This window comes from Ambystoma mexicanum, chromosome 6p (assembly GCF_040938575.1).
Source record: "Ambystoma mexicanum isolate Mex_15411 chromosome 6p, UKY_AmexF1_1, whole genome shotgun sequence".
NCBI classification, from domain to species: Eukaryota; Metazoa; Chordata; class Amphibia; order Caudata; family Ambystomatidae; genus Ambystoma; species Ambystoma mexicanum.
The window spans coordinates 894,032,570-894,053,927 of NC_090935.1; the positions used below are offsets into that span (position 1 = coordinate 894,032,570).

At 47.8% G+C, this 21,358-nt stretch overlaps 1 protein-coding gene across 2 annotated transcripts in view; it reads right to left on the minus strand.

Annotated features, from left to right (window-relative positions):
* The window catches only part of CCDC112 (coiled-coil domain containing 112), a 530,811-nt gene that overhangs the window by 18,146 nt on the left and 491,307 nt on the right, over positions 1–21,358 (minus strand). For both annotated transcript variants that reach the window (XM_069625516.1, XM_069625515.1), the window contains exon 8: positions 2,218–2,313. In XM_069625516.1, coding sequence (XP_069481617.1) covers positions 2,218–2,313 — 96 coding nt within the window. The remainder of the gene's footprint in view (positions 1–2,217; positions 2,314–21,358) is intronic.

Genomic DNA, 21,358 nt, shown 5'->3' on the forward strand with positions numbered 1-21,358 from the left:
TTTCACTTTCTTTTTAGTTTCAATGTGATAGTCTGCCACCAGAAAATGGTTATAATCACTTCCCAGTTTCCATTTTTTAGTCTCAGAACCTACAAGCATCAGTTCAGTTTTTTCTTTGTTAAGCGCCAAACCGTTACACACCATCCACAGTCGGATGAGTTCATAGACCTTGTTAATGTTTCTTTCGCCAATTACATGATTTTCAGACATGGGGACGATGCATAATCATCTGCATAATTAGTGAAACTAATACCACTCTCTTCCAACAGATTAAAGAAAGGCCCTGTAAATGTATTATATAAGGTGAGTGATAAGAACACCCCCTGGGCGACCACTGAGCTGAAAAGAGGGTCCTTTACAGAGACATCAGTCTTCGCTTTTTCATTCGGGAGCTCAGACACCAGATGCTGAGGTCATGGGTGTCTGAAATTCACAAAATCTTTTACACTTGCTGCAAGTCTTGAACCCTGAGGGTTTCTTACTCATTTTGGCAAAAACTAAATTTGAAAAACACAAATAAATTGAAAAAGAATGTAAACTTGCATGACAGTTGGGAGTCTCCCAGCTCTGGGCGTGCTCCCAAGTCCCGCAACCTGTGGCCTTTGGTGAGGAACTGTAGGGTTAGCGGCAGGCTTATACTCTGGACACCGTCACTTCTGGGAGGAGGACTCCGGAGGATGCCCTTGTGGAATCATAGGTATGGAAGGCACCACCAAGTGCATGCAAGCCTGATTCAAGTTTCTGAGGTCCTTTTCTGAAAGCTGGATATTGTCTGGGACCGGAGCCCAAAGATCACTTTGTAAAATACAGAACTGAGGTGCAGCAGGCTCATGAAAATTTGCTTTCAGCAATCTCGCAAAATTTGTTCATAATGTTAGGGAGAGACAACTGCTAGCCCAATAGCACTAAAGTCAGTGGATTACAAACCCCAATCTTGAGCCATTTTTCGTAATTTCCAACATTTTGCTGTCTTTGTAAGCAATCTTTACCTTATAGAGCACTGAAACATTTAGGGAAAATGCTGCCATTTGGACTAGTTGTAAAAGTATTATAGCATTCTTTAAAATCCGATTCCCTACCCAGCTGCACTTGCTCTTCCTACCATCCGGCCAGATGAGCAACCTACCTGGGTCTCTCGATCTCACCACACTTCTGCCTACTTGCTATTTGTGAAGAAATGATCTGCATGTTTCTCTGCCATCCATCATTGGATGGAACTTCATTGTCTTATGCTATACACCTTCAAGATCAAATTAACCTATCTTCTTGCCCCCACTGCCACCCCTCTCATTTCCATCTGACCTACTCTCCCCCTCTCACAAGAAGTGAAACCGTGGAGTGTTTTTATAACAACTTTAACATCCACTACTTCTACCTCAACTATGGCCAGGATCAATCTGCTCAATATCAGGGAGAACAATCCTCTTTTCACTAATAACTCTACCAAAAGCCTACTAAAAACTCTGGCACTCAGCCGTCTGCTCTACTGTGCCAACCTTCAACTAGGCTGCCCCCTGTAATCCTACTCCCCACATGGACCCTGTACAATCTTCCCTGCTCTTCTCCAACCTCCAAGCACCACCTCCATGACGGATGGCTTCCCACGAAAAACTGTTGCCTCTTTAAACCTCTACAGTTGACTTTTAAATCCTGTATGAGATTGCTCCCCAATAACTCCCTGCACCCTAGTACACTCCCCTATCTTCTGTACCCTGGCCACCATGCTCTTCATCTCACGTCCGCTCCTCCTCTTTCCACACCCTTGCACAAAAATGGAACAACCCCTTCCTCTTCACATAAAAAACACTACTACTATAAAGTCCTACAAATTGCACTCCAGCGCCACCTCCTTAACCAACCGTGAGCGCTGTCCACTTAGCCCCACATGTCTTCCTCCTTGACTACCCGGCAACTAGTTTCTACTACGCTATATACATTCAGTCCCTTCATGCTAAATTCAAATGTCCATGATGTCTCCGGCCTCTGTTCCACGTATTCCCCATCATCCACTGGTCAGTTGATCTCTACCGCTTCCACTTATGTGTACCACCTGACTTAGCCCAAAACCAGAAGCGGCTGTCGACTGTTTCATTTTCGTAGCGTTTCTGGTTAAAACGCCTTGTCCCGTCAATAAATAAATACATTCTACTGAACATCAACATCGTCTTAAACACAAAAGCATTGAAGCATGTATCAATTAGATAGTTAATATATTACCTTCTCTTTTATTTTTGCCAATCTTTTTTCTTTTTCTGCTTTTTCTTCTTCTTTTGTTTGTTTTTCAAGTGCTTTCAGTTCAAGTTTCCGAAGATCCTGAAATAAATACATCCAAAATTCCATCGTGAGTACAGACTTCAAAAATGAGAAATCCAATGGCCTCACAGTAGTTCTGAATTGTGAGGTGCAGCCACAACCATAGAACCAGGGGGTGGGTTGTGCCTGGACATCCTTATTTATCCAACAAAATCCTGTGCTAAATGACTTAACCCACTTAAATGTCAACCTGAAGCAAATTAGTTGCTGGTGGTAGCTGTGTAAGGAAATAATAATCATATGGCATTCATTCTTAGTCACTTCATTTATAAATTGGAAGGTTTGCAGAGCAATATTCATTCACTTTTCAAGAAAACTAAGATGGGAGGACTATAGAAAAACGGAGAAAACGTTTGGTTTACAGTTCCACACTCACATGTTTGATGAAGAAACTATATGCGCATGCTAGCAGGAACAACTTAGATAAGAGTCTGCAACTTAGATAAAGGATTTTTCAGATGTTACAGGTGTAATTGTTCTCACAGAAGATGGTGCTGAAAATCAATTTAGTGGGGACCTAACCTAACATTGCTGCAGATGAACAAGTTACTTACCGCTGGTAACTACTTTCGACTGGATGTTCCGCTCACGTATTCCTCATCTTTGATATATTTCCTCATCAGCTTTGCTGCTTCGGAAAAATAATTCTCAGCAGTGGGCGCTGTATGCGATGTCGCATCCATGGCCCTTGAGGGCCTCAGTCGAGCGTCGACATCATCGTCTTGCTTCAGTTCTGTTTTTCTTTTCCACTTTTTTCGAGGACTTAACCAGGCGTACCCGAAACCGCAAGCTCTCAGAAATCGCAGGGTGTATTACACGTAAATTGTACAGTGGGGTAGACTGGGAGGGGCGATGAGGAATACGTGGGAGGAACATCCAGTCGCAAGAACATTACCAGGGGTAAGTAACTTGTTCTTCGAATGGATTGTGTCCTCCCACATATTACATATTCCTCATCTTTGATAGACTCCAAAAGCAGTGACAATTTGGAGGTGGGAGTATCAATTTATTTAATCATGGACCATATGGAGAACAGCCTTAGCAAAAAGTCCTCCTTGAGTAGAGGAAGAGTCTAAGCAGTAGTGTTTGACAAATGTGTGAATGGACGACCAAGTGGCTGCTGCACAGATGTCATTTACGGAAACACCCCTTTGGAGAGCCGCAGAAGTTGCCATGCCCCTAGTGGAATGTGCTCTGAGCCCTTCCGGCGGGTCCTTCCCCACAAGTCTATAACATTCTCTAATGGCTAGTATGATCCACCTGGATATAGTTTGTTTGGTTACTGCCAGGCCCAATTGGTGGCCAGTATACCCAATGAAAAGTTGATCATCCTGCCGAAATGTATCCAGTCTTGAAATGTAAAAGCTTAGAGCCCTTTTTGGGTCTAGCCTATGAAGCCTCTCTTGCTCTTTGCCTGCATGATGAGGAGGATAAAATGTTGGTAGCGTTCTCTTCTGCGACAGATGTAAGTCAGAGACTACCTTCGGTAGGAATGAGGGATTTATCCTGAGGATGATCCTCATGGAAAATGGTATGAGGAGACTTGTAAGAGAGCCTGCAACTCACATACCCTGCGGGCTGATGTTATTGCAATAAGTAGGACTGTTTTCAATGTTAGGAGCCTTAGAGGACATGAATGCAAAGGCTCGAATGGGATACATGACAGGAATTTTAAAACAATGTTTAGGTCCCAAACAGGTACAAGAAATGGCACTGGAGGGTATACATTAGTAAGACCATTCAGAAATTGTACAATCAAGGGTATTTTGAAATAGGAGACCTCTTCAGAGGAGCACTTAAAAATAGACAGCGCTGCCAGGTATCCTTTTATGGTTTCAATCTGGAGCCCCAGATTGGCTAAATGCAACAGGAAAGAAAGCACCATATGTGTGCCACACTGGAATGGATCCACATTCTTATCCTTGCACCAGTTACTGAATTTATTCCATCAACACCGGTACAAGGATTTGGTTGCTGGCCTTCTGGCTGAAAACAAAATCTCCATGACGTCATCTGGGACGTCCCAATCCTTGTATCTCAGCCTCTCAGAAACCATGCATGAAGGCTGTGTGTTTTGACCTCTGGATGGAGAACTTGACCTTCCTCTTGTGAGAGTAGATCCTCTCTTTGTGGAAGACATATTGGAGAGCAGATTGACATGTCCAGAAGGTCCGGGTACCATGTCCTCCTGGCCCAATCCGCAGCAATTAGAAAATGGATTTCCCAAACTTTCTCAACCTCCTGATCACATGAGCAATGACGGGAACTGGAGGGAACGTGTACGGGAGTGGAAATTCCCAGTCCACTATGAACGAGTCCCCTACAGCTCCTCTTGGGGTTCGCACTTCCGGTTGAGACCGGTCGCGAACAGATCCACTTGAGGGGTTCCCCAAAGGGTGAAAATCTCTTGAAGGACTTTCTGAGCTAGTTCGCACTCGTAGGAGACTTTGCTCTGCCTGCTCAGAGCATCCACCGCCGTGTTCTGCTCTCGGGCTAGGTGAACTGCTGATCGATTCCTTCTTGTATTGCCCACAACCAGAGCTGCATTGCCTCTGTGCACTGTGGTAGTGGCCGTACACCACCTCTCTTGTTGAGGTAGTACATGGCCACTGTGTTGTCCGTCATCCTTTCCCCGTGCAGAGGGCAGGAAAGCCTTCAGCGCTAGTCTGATTGCTCTCAGCTCCAAAAGGTTGATGTGTAGTTTGGACTCCGATGGAGACCAACGACCGTCGATTGTCAGTTTGTTGGTATGGGCTCCCCACTCCGTGAGTGAGGCATCCGTCACTACCGTTATCTCCAGCTATGGTTGCCAAAAAGATTCTCCCCTGAGAATGTTGTCCTTGGAAGCCCACCATAGAAGATCTTGAGCTCGGAACTTGCAGTTGGTCTGACATATTCCCTGAAAATTGGGACCAGTGAGTCCTGAGAGCCCATTGAAGGGATCTCATTCTCAATCGGGCTTCTGGCACCAGAAAAATGCAGGATGCCATGAGACCGAGCAACCTCAGAAAATCAAAGGCCGGAAGATGCTGGGCATTCTAGAATTTTGTAACCATCTGCTGAATGTGTTGAGCTCTCACCTCGGGAGGCGAGGCTTTCCCTGAGGAAGTATCCAGGACTGCTCCGATGAATTGGAGTCTTTGGAATGGTATCATATGGGACTTCTTGTAATTGAAGGAGAAGCACAGTCTGTGAAGGGAGTGGCAGGTGATACTAAGATGTTCCTGGGCTTGTTCGGGTGAACGAGCCCTGATCAGCCAATCGTCAAGGTAGGGGTAGTTGTGAATCCCCCCTTGCTGCCACTACTGCCATCAACCTGGTGAAAACCCTCAGGCAGAGGTCAGCCCGAATGGCAGAACTCAAAACTGATAACGAGAACAGCCAACCGCGAACCTCAGGTGCTTTCTGTGTTTGAGATGGATTGGCACATGAAAGTAAGCATCCTGAAGGTCCAATGAAGCCAATCAGTCTTGGAGTTGGAGAGCCTGGAGGATCTGAGAAAGGGTTACCATCTTGAACTTGTCCTTCCTGAGGACAGGTTTCTTAAATCAAAGATGGGTCTCAATCCTCCGTCCTTCTTTGGGATGAGAAAGTAGGGGGAATACCAACCCTTGTTCCTCTCCGCTACAGGTACATGTTCTATTGCACCTTTCTCTAGCAAGGTTAACATTTCCTGCACATCGGATCTGAAATTTTGACAGAGTTGGATCCTGGTAGATGATCTTGAGGTCTTTTTAGAAAAGGAAGACAGTAGCCCAGGGCTACTGTTTCCAGTGTCCAAGCATCTGAAGTAATGCCCCGCTATTTGTTCAGATGCTGAGAGATTCTGCTTCCAACCGTGGTCTTGTGGGTCAAGACCTCAGAGTGGCTTAGAAGCGGCTGTAGCAGCAGCTGAGGGTAAAGATGCTGCTGCTGGGGCAGATTTAGCACCCCTTCCACCACAAGGGAATCTTTTTTGTCCCCTTTGTCCAGCCTGTCCTCTTCCCCTTCCAAATGAGGAATAGAAATCAAAAGGACGACCCCTCTAGGGAGATGAGCCTGAATAGGGTTGTTGTTGAGGCTGTTGAATGGAGGTGTTAAGGGATTTAGGTGCCGCCTTGGAGGTCTGCAGCGACTCATCTACCTTGCTGCCGAACAACCTCGAGCCATCAAAGGGCATGTTGAGTTGTCTGGTTTGCACGTCCGGTGCAAACCCCGACTTTCTCAACCACGCAAATCTGCGCAGTACGGTGCTAGCAGCCATGGATCTGCTGATGCAGTCAGCAGTATCCAATCCTGACTGGAGACATTCTCCCATTGCCTCCTTTCCATCCTTAACTATAGTCAGGAGCCCTCTTTTTCCTCGCCTTCCGGGATGTGATCAGCCTCCATGGCAATACAGTCCCACAGGGTATAAGTGAACCTTGAGAGAGTACAGGTGGCATTAGTAGATTTCAAGCCATGCTGCCTGACGTGAAAATCTTAGGTGCCCAGGCCTCTACCCTCTTGTCATCTCTATCTGGGGGGATAGAGGGATAAGCAGATTGCCTGGTTGAAGTAGCGGCCTGAACTACCAAGCTCTCAGGAGTGCGGTGCTTGGTGAGATATTCTGGATCGCTGCTGGAAGGTCTGTACTTCCTAGCAAAATTTCTGTTAACAGCAGGTCCAGATTCCAGGGCTTCCCAATTTCTGCGACCTTCCTCTTAAGGGCTTTGTGGAAGGGCAAAATTGGGTCTTTCTGAGGGCTTTGGTCCAGGATATTGGTCATATCATCCTGTTCATAGGTAGGAGGAACTCTGCTCCAGCCCATATACTCCGTAACGGGCGGAATCTGCATGCTCAGAAGGGTCAGGCATGCCAAATTCCAGCTCTGGCGAGGTGTCAAGACCACTAGCCAACTGGAGAGAATCATAAAGGTCTCTCATTTTGGATTATTCATTAATAAGCTCCTCTGGAGTGTTCCTAGTACCAAATTGCAATCCAAAAGGATGGGAATACTCTTCAGAGGGCTGTACCTCCTCATATAGTGAGGACATAGACTTAAAAAAGTCTTTCTTCGGAATAGGTTTGTAAATGTTGTCCGGAATGGGCAAAGGCCTTGACAAAGTTGAAGTGGCCGTCAACGGTGTCGAAGATGGCTTCAGCAATGGCGCCGGCTTACTCAGCACCGTCTTCGACTTAAGCATCGAGATGTTTGACTTCGATGGAGTCGACAAAGACGTTGAGTTCTTCGACGACTTGTGTTTCTTCGAAGGCACCGAAGAAGGACTTGGTTCCTGAATCGACACCCTTGACGACTTGTCGGGTCGAGAACATTCTCAACGTATTGCCGGCTTAATGCTCGGCTTCGAAGTAGTAGCCTTCAACATCCCTAAATCGCCGCCTGAAGGAGCGACCGAGGCATGGCTCTTGCGTGATTCTTTCGAGGGTGGCGAAGCTGCATTCTCGAAAATTTGCTTCATTCCAGATCTGAACGCATTCCATTTTCTAAGGGATTCAGATTTAGTAGGGCATCCGATTACCTCAGTAGAGGAATCGGAAGATGAAGAGGGAGACCTATGGCGTCTCTTCATCCCCTTCTTCGAGGAAGAAGACAAAGACTGCCTCGATCGACTCCTCGACTGGGACCTCTTTAATTATTTACGCCGAGAGGAAGATTCACTGGACTTTTTATCTTTCTTCGAAGAAGACTTCGAAGCCGCCCTCCCCACCGCCAGTTGACCTCTGCACTCCCTGAGAGCTTTTTCTGTCATGGCCTGACACAACCCGCAGTCATCGGTATGGTGCCCGGAGCCCAGACACCACAGGCAGATACGGTGAGGATTGGTAATAGACATCTTCGACCTGCAGTCGTAGCATTTCTTAAATCAAGACTTTGGAGTCAAAGGAGTCGAGGATGAAGACATTGTCTGTAAAGAAAACTGAAGCACGCTGGTTAAACACTTGAAGCTAAAGTTTGCAGAAAAACGGAACTGGAGCCAACGGGCGCTGCATGCGCTATTTGTACTGACGATGCCGTTGATGGTCGACGGAGGCCCTCGAGGGACACCGACGCAGCGACATCGCATACAGTGCCCTCTGCTGAGCATTTTTTCTGATGAGATAATATATCAAAGATGAGGAATACGTGGGAGGACATAATCCATTCAAAGGTCACTCCTTCTGTTGCCCTAAAACTATGCTAAAGAAACACCAAGCCATTAGCCATCCATAAAGTAATGCAAGGACCCCTCCCATGGCTGCCTAGTGCAATGTACCAGTGTACAGAAATGTGTTCCTTGAGTAGGGGGCTTCACTAAACAACTCTGCAATCTTCAGAGGTATCCAACCAGCACATGGGGCGAGGGACGAAGCAAGGAGACAATATGGTATTTGAGGAAATTGAAGTCTAGCATATGGTGTGCCTTGGACAAAGAAGTCTGTGCTCTCCCAGTACATCTGTTCTCCCAGTGGTATATCTGCATGCAGTAGAGTAAGTGCTCCGGTTTGCTGAAGGCCAAATTGATGTGCTCCGATTTTTGCCCCATGTTCTCATCACTCAATTTACTGTGAAAGGAGCCAATGCATTAACGGTGCGATCGAAACAACAACGCTCTGTGCCAGCATAGGGCTACAGGTTTTCCTGGCAAATGAGTGCACATACCTAGGGTGAGAAACCTTTGGTTGTCCTGTGGACTAACTACCAGGAGCAGCTAATGTTGGGGATTTGTCAAGTAAACAGTAGGGGTAGAAAGGATAAGGGGGATATATAAACCCATTGGCTGATGGGCAGTGAAAAATGCCACAGCAGGGATTGAATCACCACTTCCCTACACCGACTTCATGAAGGGCTTTCAAGATGTCATGGTAGCAATATCAATGAACAGTGAATAATGTGGAGTGTTCCGTTACATCTGTAGAGTTGGCATTAGAGCCAATGGGTAGCCGCCAAAAGGGAGCGAGCGTAACAGTGTCCAGTATACAAAGTCTGGAGGAGAAGGTCACCAATGGAAAAAACACATTTGCACAGCATTTTGAAGTTTGAAGGAAATATGGTGGAAGCAATGGCCTTCTAGATATAAAACAAGGGTGTGCTGAGAATTTTTACTACACCCAATGCAAGGGGGTCCTGGTAGTCCCTGTTGATGTTGATTTTACATTTTCGTACACAATTCTACAGTCTAAATACTAGGGTGGGAACAGTGTTAAGGGTTCAGATAGTTAAGACATTTAAAATTCCACTCAGCAAAGAAATATATACATGTGTGTTTAACCATAATGACTAAGGGTGAATTATGTATTTTGGTTGTGTTTTGTTTGTACCTATAAAACAATAAAAAGTATTTTATGAAAAAAAAAAAAATCAAAAAAGAAATTCCACTCAGCAGATCGAATCCGCTGTATTCGGTGTGCAGGGGGAACAATCATATTGGTGTTTTAGGGATCCTACTGCAAGGCAGGATAAAAGATGCATTAATCAAATCATTGGTTTTAGAGGAGTGAAGGGTCTCCTTTTCAAGACCACCATACATACACTTAGTGGATAGCAGGTGCAAGAAGTTGAGAATCAGGAAATTATTGGTGGTCTTGCAGGCTGTAGCCACAGTTTGGAATCGAGCCACGCTTATGGCAACAGACAAGCGCAAACATTATTCTTGTGGAACCCGAAGCGGCTGAGACCTGCCCTTAGAAAGTGTGGTCGGTGAAGAGCGATGTAAAGGAAACTGTCCCTCCATGATGATAATCAGGTCAGTCAGCTTTTTTGTTCTTTCCTGTCCTTGTCTAAATGTTCCAGGCTATTCAAATGGCAGTAGCTTGTCCACTCCAGACAGGTGTTTTGCAGCATTGGGGAGGTGGGCGTTGGTATATTCTGAAGAACCATATTATTTCTTTTTGTATTGACTTGATTGAACTATCGATACAGATTTGTCCTTCTTGCCTTGCTCTGTTGTCCACTCAACCCCCCTCTTTTCCTTTATAACCGTTCTCACCCCGATTCCCTACTTCCCTCACTTAATCAACCTCTTCTTTCCTCTTTGCATTATTATTTGAAAACAAGACTCACCATTGATGCTAGGCAGATTGTGGTGGTACCCTCAATGCAAATATGTTGGTCATTTTCTTTCAGACAACTTATTCTATGTATATTGGAGTTGCTAACCAGCTTAATTCTTTTAAAAGATTTTGAAGGACAGAAAATGAAAGCTGCTTCTGCATGTTCAGTAGATACAATGAGGAAGCAGTGGAAGAGATTGGAGGCAGACGTAAGAACAGGGGTCTACTAATACAATCAGCATAATCACACAATATACATACCTATCAGGGAATTGGGAATGATGGGCGTAGGTTAGGTGGTAGAAAATATGAATATCCTGCAATATTAGTGGTTTGAATCATTTCGGAGAAGGGTATATCGCAGTCTCATCACTGCAACATAGGAAGATTGAGATACTATTTCCATACAAAACCACCACTCTGGGAGCAATATAAAAGGCCCATAAAGTTCCTTGTCACAATGTACATTTATTATGAGGGCACATAAGAGGCTATACACATTGCCAGGATCTAAATCAGTTACTAAAAACAAAGATGTTAGGTTTGTAATGGCAGTAGGTGCACAAATATCTATTTGGTTAGTGCAAATGCACTAAATGTAAACCATGCAGATTCCTTACAATAACTTCTGCAGACTGGGGTAAGGAAGAAGGGTTTCCTTGTGTGTGTGGGCAAGTGTAATTGTATTACGCAGCATACACTGGATAAAATAAACCAAAACTGTATTTGCATGCAGTGGCTTGAGTGCCTTAAACCCTGACAAACGAAGTACACAGACTGCGATTGATTAATAAGTAGAGAGCGTAACACCCCCAATGGCTTAGAAAATACCCATTACTCTGTGACCATTATGCTGGGCACTAAATTCCTAAAGAAGTGTGCAGAGCACTTTATATCTTCAAGAATGGATCAAGCCCCATACGTCTGCAAGAGCCAGGTGAGCACTAAATCCCAAAAGAAACAAGCTATGTGCTATATATACACACCATGGTTTGTACAAGAGGGACATTAGTACATGAGGACATGTACAAGAGGTACAGGAGGACGTGTTTGTACACAACATTTGTTTAAATCAAAGATAACCTTCCCTAGACCCTATCACTACGATGAGTTACCTGCTCTAAAAAGAAAAACCAGAAGTTGCTCGTCGGGACGTCGAACAAATAACCTCAGCCCTTTGTCAAACCTAAGCTATCCTAACCTCTGTCCTATCACTATAAAAAGAAAGAAATCTAAGTTTGGAGGGTTACTTTCAGTGGTGGCTGGTTTTCTGGCCTCCACTAAAGACAAGAAAAACAAGTCTCTTACAGCGCCTAGTTTGCTAGTTTCACTGAACCAACAAAAGTATCTCTTTCAAGTCTTGCTCTGGGAATTGCAGTGAACAAATAACAATATGCTTTTCTTTTACTGTTCTTTTTTTTTACTCTTTATTTTATTTTCAGTTAACCATCAGTATAACACATTAAAGAATAAACAGGTTTTGGGCCATTACAACCTCAACACAATTAAAATATATCTCATCTATTTAATCAACTTATAACTGCAATTAAAAATGTATCAACTTAAAGAACAAGTTACTTTCTTACCTGGTAACGTTCTTTCGATGGGATGGTCCGACGACGTATTCCATATCTATGACATGTAATCACCACAGCTGTGCTGCTTCGGAAACTTTTCGGCGTCTGCGTCCTGCGTCGATGACGTTGAGGCGCCGTCGTCGAGGACCTCCTCCGACGTCCGACGTCATCCGATGTGATAAGTAGGACGCACGACGCCCATAGCCTCAGTTGTAATTTTTTCCCCCAGAACGTGTGACATAAATCAACTGCCAGTCAGACACAAAGCCTTGCGGAACGTAAGCTGCAATCGCAAAAGAAATTCTGCAGCGGGGAAGGCAGGGCGGGAGCGATATGGAATACGTCGTCAGACCATCCCATCGAAAGAACGTTACCAGGTAAGAAAGTAACTTGTTCTTCGAGGGGATTGGGTCCTCCGACGTATTCCATATCTATGACAGACTCCCAAAGCAGTACCAAAGCAAGGAGGAGGGAAAGAATTTAGAATCAAAATTTAGAATAGCCAATCAAATAGCAGAGCAAAGGACCGCCTTGCCAAAGGCCAGATCCTGTGCTCGAATGGAATCGAGGGAATAGTGACGTACAAATGTATGTACTGAAGCCCAGGTGGCTGCATCACAGATGTTGCGAATAGGAACACCCCTCTGCAGGGCCGTAGACGCAGCCATACCCCTGGTAGAATGGGCCCGCAAGCCAGCCGGTGGGTCCTTACCCGCCAAGCAGTAGCACTCCGAGATGGCCAAAATAATCCAGCGAGACAAAGTCTGTTTCGTCACAGCTTGCCCCAAACGCTTTCCAGCGTAACCAATAAAGAGTTGATCATCCACTCTGACCCGGGACATGCGTGAAACATAAAAGCTTAAAGCTCTCCTAGGATCAAGCCTATGGAGCCTCTCCTCTTCCTTACCAGGATGCGGAGGAGGATAGAATGCCGGAAGAACAACCTTCTGGGCCAAATGAAATTCCGTCACTACCTTCGGAAGAAAAGAAGGACGAACTCTAAGGACAACCCTGTCCTTGTGAAATACAGTGAAGGGAGGCTTAACTGAAAGTGCCTGTAACTCACTCACTCTGCGAGCGGAAGTAACCGCAACTAAAAACACAGTTTTCAGAGTTAACAGCCTCAAAGGGCAAGAATGTAAAGGCTCAAACGGAGCACCCATAAGAAACTTAAGAACAAGGTTTAAATCCCAACCGGGCACCAGGAAAGGTGACGGAGGGAACACATTAGTGAGCCCTTTCAGGAACTGTGAAATCAAAGGGATTTTAAAGTAAGAACACTCTTCAGACGAGCGCTTAAAGATGGACAGCGCCGCCAGGTAACCCTTAACGGTACCCACTTGCAAGCCCCTGTGGGCCAAAGAAAGTAAAAAGGACAGAACCATGGGGATGTCACATGCAAAAGGATCCACATTCTGAACTCTGCACCAGTCGCAGAACTTACGCCAACGGCAACGGTACAGAGACTTTGTTGCTGGCCTTCGGGCTGAAAGCAACACCTCCATCACGTCCTCAGGGAGGTCCCAATCCTTATACCTCAACCTTTCAGAAGCCAAGCATGAAGGTTGAGGGATCTGACCTCTGGATGGAGAACCTGACCCCCCTCCCGTGAGAGCAGATTGTCTCGGTAGGGAAGACGACGTGGAGGGCAGATGGATAAGTCGAGAAGGTCCGGGTACCATGTCCTCCGAGCCCACGCCGGGGCAATGAGGATCATCCGGGAACCGAACTTCCGTAACCTCCGCAGCACTTGCGGGATGACGGGGACTGGAGGAAACGCGTACAGCAGCGGGAAGGACCACTCCACCACGAACGCGTCTCCTAAGGCTCCTTTTGGAGGAAATTCCCGCGAGCAAAACCTTTCGCACTTCCGGTTGACACTGGAGGCGAAGAGATCCACTTGAGGGGTCCCCCAAAGGGCGAAGATCTCCAGGAGAATCTCCTGAGCCAACTCCCACTCGTGAGAGATCGTGCTCTGCCTGCTCAGAGCATCGGCCGTCACATTTTCGTCTCCGGCCAGATGAACTGCCGAGATCGAAACTTCCTGCTGGATGGCCCAGAACTCGAGCTGCACCGCCTCCCTGCACAGAGGAAGTGACCCTGCCCCCCCTTTTTGTTGAGGTAGTGCATGGCCACTGTGTTGTCCGTCAGGATCAGGACATTCTTCCCTCGCACAGACGGCAGAAAAGCCTTCAGGGCTAGCCTGACGGCCCTCAGCTCCAACAGATTGATATGGAGTCTGGACTCCGACGGAGACCAACGACCGCTGACTGTCAGCCCGTTGGCATGAGCATCCCGTGAGGGATGCATCCGTCACGATCGTCACCTCCGGCCAGGGAAGCCAAAATGGAGCCCCCCTCATCAAGTTGCCTTCGACGGCCCACCACAGAAGGTCCCGGGCGACCGAGGACGGCACCTGAATCGAGTCCGACATCCTGCCGGAGGACTGCGACCATTGCGTCTTGAGTGCCCACTGCAAAGATCTCATCCGCAGGCGAGCCTCTGGCACCAGAAGAATGCAGGATGCCATGAGGCCGAGCAACCTCAAGAACTCGAACGCTGGGAGCGTCTGGGCATGCTGAAACTTGTGCACCATCTGCTGAATGTGAAGAGCCCTCACCTGGGGAGGAAAACACAGCCCCAGGGAAGTGTCGAGCACTGCTCCGATGTACTGGAGCCGCTGTGTTGGCGTCAAATGGGACTTCTTTAAATTGAGGGAGAAGCCCAGCCTGTGAAGGGAGCGACAGGTGACCGACAGATGATCCAGGACTTGCTCGGGAGAGCTCCCCCTGATCAACCAATCGTCCAGGTAGGGGTAGACGTGAATCCACCCTTGCCTGAGATGCGCTGCCACCACCACCATGAGCTTGGTGAAAACCCTCGGGGCGGAGGTCAATCCGAACGGCAGGACCCGAAACTGAAAGTGCGAGTCGCCAACCGCGAACCTCAGGTACTTCTTGTGCTTGGGATGGATCGGCACATGGAAGTAAGCATCCTTGAGGTCGAGTGACACCAACCAGTCCTGAAGCTGAAGGGCCTGGAGGACTTGAGAGAGAGTAACCATCTTGAACTTGTCCTTCCTGAGGAGTTTGTTCAAACCGCGCAAGTCCATGATGGGTCTCAATCCCCCGTCTTTCTTCGAAACCAAAAAATAAGGGGAATACCATCCCTTGTTCCTCTCCGCTACAGGCACCAGTTCTATGGTGCCTTTCTCCAGCAGGGCTTGAATTTCCTGCGCAAGGAGCGGATCCGGACTCTGCAAAGAGAGGTTCCCCGGTGGATTGTCGCGAGGCCTGTGCCGAAAGGGAAGACAGTAGCCGTGGGTTATGATCTCCAGAACCCACACATCTGAAGTAATGGCTTGCCACTCTACAAGATGCTGCGCCAGCCTTCCCCCAACCGGCGAACCATGGGACATGGCCTCACGACTGAGTGGGAGCGGCTGCGGCGGTACCTGAGGGCAAAGAGGCAACTGCCCGAGCAGCCTTGGCACCACGGGTACCCTGTCGTCCACCTCTGGTACCCCTGCGTTGGCCTCTTTGACTGCCAGCTCCTCTCGCTTTACTGAAGGATGAGTAATAGCGAAAGGAACCACCCCTCCACTGCTGTCCCCTAGGACGAAAAGGCGGAGGTTGGCGAACTGCAGCGCCCAACGACTTCGCTGCAGCTTTTGAGGTCTGCAACCTCTCAAGGCTCTCGTCAGCCTTGCTGCCAAAAAGGTGTTCACCGTCAAAGGGCATGTTGAGGAGCCGGGACTGCACATCAGGAGCAAACCCCGACTTCCGCAACCACGCAAACCTGCGTATCACGGTGCTCGCCGCCATGGACCTACTGACGCATTCAGCTAAGTCCAAACCCGACTGAACGGACTCACACATGGCATCTTTACCATCCTGGACCATAGCAAGGAAACCATCCCGTTCGTCCCCTTCGGGAATATGTTCAGCCGCTAACGCAACACAGTTCCACAGAGTGTGCGTGAAACGCGACAAGGCACAAATGGAGTTGGCCGTCTGAAGCGCCATACCACCAGAAGAAAACACTTTCTCGCCCAGCCATCAAAACGTTTGTCGTCCCTATCAGGAGGGATGGTAGGGTACGACGCCTGCTTCGCCGGGGCCGTGGCCGCCTGCACCACCAAACTCTCCGGAGTGGGGTGCCTGGTCAAGTAGCAGGGGTCGCCACTGGCTGGACGGTATTTTCGCGACAAGGATCTGCCCACCGCCGGGAGACTCTCCGGAGCAGTCCAAGCCGCCGCCACCCTTCTCTGTAAAGCCATATGGAACGGCAGAACCGGGTCAGTTGGGGGACCAACATCAAGGATGTCTGTCAGATCATCCTGCACAAATTCCCCTGGGGGAGCAGACCATCCCAAGTACTCAGAAACCCTAGCCATAAGGCGCCGGTACGAGGAATCAGCATGAGAGCCAGGCTCAGGCCTACAAAACGCCACCTCCGGAGAGGTGTCCAGTCCACTGGCATCATGCAGTGACTGTCTCAACTCGTCAAATTGACTATGGCCCGAGACAATTTCATCCGGAACCTGACTAGGAACCAGGCCATCAGAATCCTCATCCGCCTCTGAAATATAGTCCAGGTGGCGAAAAGAAGGCACTCGAGAGTGCTTGCTCTTAACCAGAGCCTTCCTAGGGGGTCCACCCGTGCCCTGGGGTACCTCCGACACGAAAGGCGTCGATGGCGTCGAGCGAATCGGCGCCAGCGTCGAGAGAACCGGCATCGGCGCCGAGAGGATCGGCGTCGACGTCAGATGCAGCGCCTCCAGAATCGGCGGCGTCGACACAGCCCTCGAGGCCGGAGCCCCGAGCGTGTCCCTCGACGACCCGAGCGTCGACGGCATCGACGACTTCCTCGGAGCCAGAGCCTCGAGAAAGCCTGTCGACGCCCTCGACGCCACAGACGTCGATGCCTTCTTCGAAGACCTCACAGGTGCACACGGTCTCGAACGCGTCGAGGACCGGGACCTGGAACGGGTACGTCGAGAACGAGTCCCCTTGTCTGAACGGGACCTCTCCCGTGACTCGTGCCGACCACTCTTGCGAGCGGTGTCTCTCGACCTCACACGACCGACCCCACTCGGGGGCGCGGACGGCTGAGTACCCTGCGACTCAAGAATCGCCAGCATCTTCTTCCCGAAGGAAGCCCATTCCTCCGGCGTCGCACGGCTGGAGGGGTAAGCGACGTGCCGGGCAGAGCCCTCCGAAGAGGACCTGGAAGACGACCGGTGTCGGCGCTTCCGAGAATGCCTCGAAGAGGCTGAGGAGTGGCGAGACCGACTCCTAGAAGGAGACCCACGAGACTTCCGACGATGACACAGAGAGTCACCCCTCGAATCATCCGTCGAAAGCCCCGCAGACTTCGACTTCCGGGGCTTGGACACCCGACCTACCGACAACTTCTTCTTACGTTCGCGTAAGGCTTTGGACGTGAGCGACTGGCAGTCGATACAGTCATCCGTGTCGTGGGCCTCCCCGAGGCACCAGAGGCAGGCGTCGTGCGATTCCGTCACCGACATCTTGGACCCACACTCCCCGCACTTCTTGAAACCCGGACGCGGGGTCGAAGACGAAGCAGACATCTTCAGAAGGATTTTCACAAACGAACAGGTTCGAAGAACCGAGAAGAACAGAACTCCAAAGAGTCGAGGCGTTTAAACCGAGAAACACGAAGCAACACGTTCGCGGAAAAAACGGAACTGAGGCTATGGGCGTCGTGCGTCCTACTTATCACATCGGACGTCGGAGGTCCTCGACGACGGCGCATCGACGTCATCGACGCAGGACGCAGAAAAGTTTCTGAAGCAGCACAGCTGTGGTGATTACATGTCATAGATATGGAATACGTCGGAGGACCCAATCCCCTCGAACTAACAATTCTACTAACATCCCAAAACCTAACCTAGATTACAGTAACAAAGAACTACACATAAAACGAACCAACAGGCAAATCATAAGACAAACACACATCCCCATGACAACCCCCCCCTCACACCTAACACACATATATTTAATGACCAAACACACTAACCTGTATTCACCCATATAGTTAATTGAAGGGCCCCCACTATTCCATATACATTTCTCTCTATGTTGCCTATGAAACTTTGATTTTTCAAAGTTGGAAAGTATTTGCATATCCAGCAAACAGCCTTCCACAAACGGTTTCTTTCTCGTTTTCCACTCCCTCAGTATTTGTTTAATTGCCACCAGAAGGGCCTTGTTAATCCAACTCCTCAGACCAAGTCTGCCTTAGTTTCTCCCATGAATCCAATAAATGACCTTCCAATGGCATGAGTTTAGGAAAACTTGACTTGTTGTGCGGCATTGCATCCAACAGATTACAAATCTCTGGCTCCTGCAACATTGGTGCATTCTACATCTGCTGTCTTTAGATATAACATTCTTCACAACCCTATGTCTTCCAATCTCCCTCTTGTTCAGTCCATACTTCTCCATCAGACCATCAAAGGACACCATTCCCCAAGCTCGCCAGATGTCCCCAATTGTCAAATACCTTTATTAACCCACCTGCCCCAATTCAACATTTTATTATCAACCTGCAACCCTGGATTATACCAAATCGACGCATCTTTATACATAAACACACTTTGCCCGCATCCCGATATCCATGATGTTAATGCATCCTTTGTAGCTGAAAGTTTGATGCATGTCTGGGTATTTTCCCAAATGAGTATAGACTCCCTACCTAATATGGTTACAACGTACCCCTTTCAATTTGTGCCCACAATGGCTTTGAACTCCCTTCTTGTTCAAAGTAAGTGACTGTTATTTTTAGCAAAAATCCTCTGCAGTAGTTCTCAAGTATAGGATATCCAAATCCCCCTTCCTGAACGCTGCAAACCATAATGTAGCGTGGTATCTTCGGCCTCTTCCCCTACCTCACAAGAATTCCTGAACTGTTTTATTGTTACGTCCAAGAGCCTTTTTGGAAAACAGCAAAGGGAGCGACTGTATAATATACAATATTTTTGGCAGTAGCATCATTTTGATCGCATTCACCTTTGCCCAAACACTCAGTGTAATACGTCCCCATCTTTGAATGTCCCTCTGAAGCTTTTCTATTAGTTTTCTCACATTGTAGCCTACAATTTTCCTCATATCGCAGATAAGATCGATCCCTAAATATTTCAAACTTCAATTTTCCCACTTACAATTCCAATTTATAATTGATTACATGCCGGGGTCTCTGACTGGAAATACCACCGTTTTCCCCCAATAAATGTTATGTCCTGACTGTGATCCCACCTCTTCAAACAAACTTTTCAAGATAGGACCTCCTTCTCCCGGATTTCTCAAGATAATCGTAACATCATCTGCATAAGCAAGAACCCTAATTTCGGATGTATACGAATTGTTTGTTTGACAATTGCTCGAATTACAATTGACCTTTTCACAATTGACCGAATTGTGAAGGTCAATTGTAACATATATGCGGGGGGAAACCCCCCGCAACACCCCACCCAACCCAAACCCTTCTATATATATATATATATATATATATATATATATATAACCAAAGTGAGATAGATATATATATATGTGCGGTCAATTGTGAAAAGGTCAATTGTGACCCTTTAAATTCGGTCAATTGTGCATTCAAACAATTGCAAACGAACAATTCGGTTAATACCCTAATTTCTCTATCCCTCACACTCAAACCTTTAAGGTTCTGCTTTTGCCTAATATAAGCTAACAGTGGACCTAACGCTAGCTTGAAAAGGAAAGGAGATAATGGGCATCCTTGCCTCGTACCTCTGAATAGCTGAAAAGGCAACGACAATTCTTCATTCACCCGGGTTCTAGCAGTTATTTCTGATTGTAGGGCACCAACCGCATTAATGAATAACGGCCCAAACCCCATTTCCAGCAGCGTATAGTTCAAAAATGTCCAATTCACTCGATCAAAAACTTTTTCAGCATCTAAGAAAATTAGCAGGATTTCCCCAACCTCCGAGTCTGATAGGCCCATAATGTCTAACCGCGTTCTAATGTTCACATCCATGTCGTAACCTCATGAAGCCTACCTGCGCTTGATCAATCAATTCACCCATGTATTTATCCAATCGATTGGTCAAAACCGTAGTAAAAATCTTCACATTAACATTAAGAAGTGATATTGGGCGGTAATTACAACATTTATAAGCATACCTCCCTAACTTAGGGATTATAGTAATAATAGCATCCTTCATCGTAGGACAGAGTCACTTCAACTAGAAAACGATTATACAAATCAAAGAATTCTGGTGCCAATTGCGTGCCAAATGATCTATAAACTTCTACTGGCAATTCGTCCATTCCTGGCAACTTTCCAGTATGATTTGAGAAAGTGTCTTCAAAACTGGTTGGAATTTAGCAGGTACATAGTGTTTTTATAATTGTTCAGGGTGACAAAGCTAAATTTTCACTTTCAACAGAAGAAAGTTTCCTTTCAACAAAATATTGGGTTTCCTGGTGTACTCCCCTGCCAGGTACTCCTCTACTGAAAGTTCCAATTTCAACAAAGACTTAGGGGGTAATTCATAGAATTCAGCGCACAAGTGGCGCACGCGGCTGGCGCACAGTGTGCGCGTGCGAATCCCTGCGCCGGCCGCGTGCGCTAAAATCCATTTCCGCGCACAGCGTATTCATGGATTCCAGCCACCAAAGCCAGCCGTGGCGCACAGTGGCGCAGCGACCCTGCAGCAGCGCCAGTTACGCCCCCGAGAATGCCTCTCGCGCAGGGAAAAGCCATCAATATACCCAATCCAGCGCAAAGGGCTGCGCTAACCCTGTACCAGCACGGCAAGCGGGCTACGTGTATCACTGGGGTGCGCGGGAAGTACCTCTCGCGATTGGCCCCGTGCGAGCAGGGTACGCGTATTTCAGGGGTGCGCGGGAAGTTCCACACGCGATTTCCGCAGGGTACGTGTATTTCAGGGGTGCGCGTGACGTTCCACACGCGATTTCAGCAGGGTACGTGTATTTCGGGGTGCGGGGCAAGTTTCACACGCGATTTCAGCAGGGTATGTGTATTTCAGGGGTGCGCGGGAAATTCCACACGCGATTGGGACCGTGTGAGCAGGGTACGCGTATCTCAGGGGTGCGCGGGAAGTGCCACATGCGATTTCAGTAGGGTACGTGTATTTCAGGGGTGCGCGGGAAGTTCCACACGCGATTTCATCAGGGTACGTGTATTTCAGGGTGCGGGGGAAGTTTCACACGCGACATCAGCAGGGTACGTGTATTTCAGGGGTGCGCGGGAAGTTCCACACGCGATTTCATCAGGGTACGTGTATTTCAGGGTGCGGGGGAAGTTTCACACGCAACATCAGCAGGGTACGTGTATTTCAGGGGTGCGCGGGAAGTTCCACACGCGATTTCATCAGGGTACGTGTATTTCAGGGTGTGGGGGAAATTTCACACGCGACATCAGAAGGG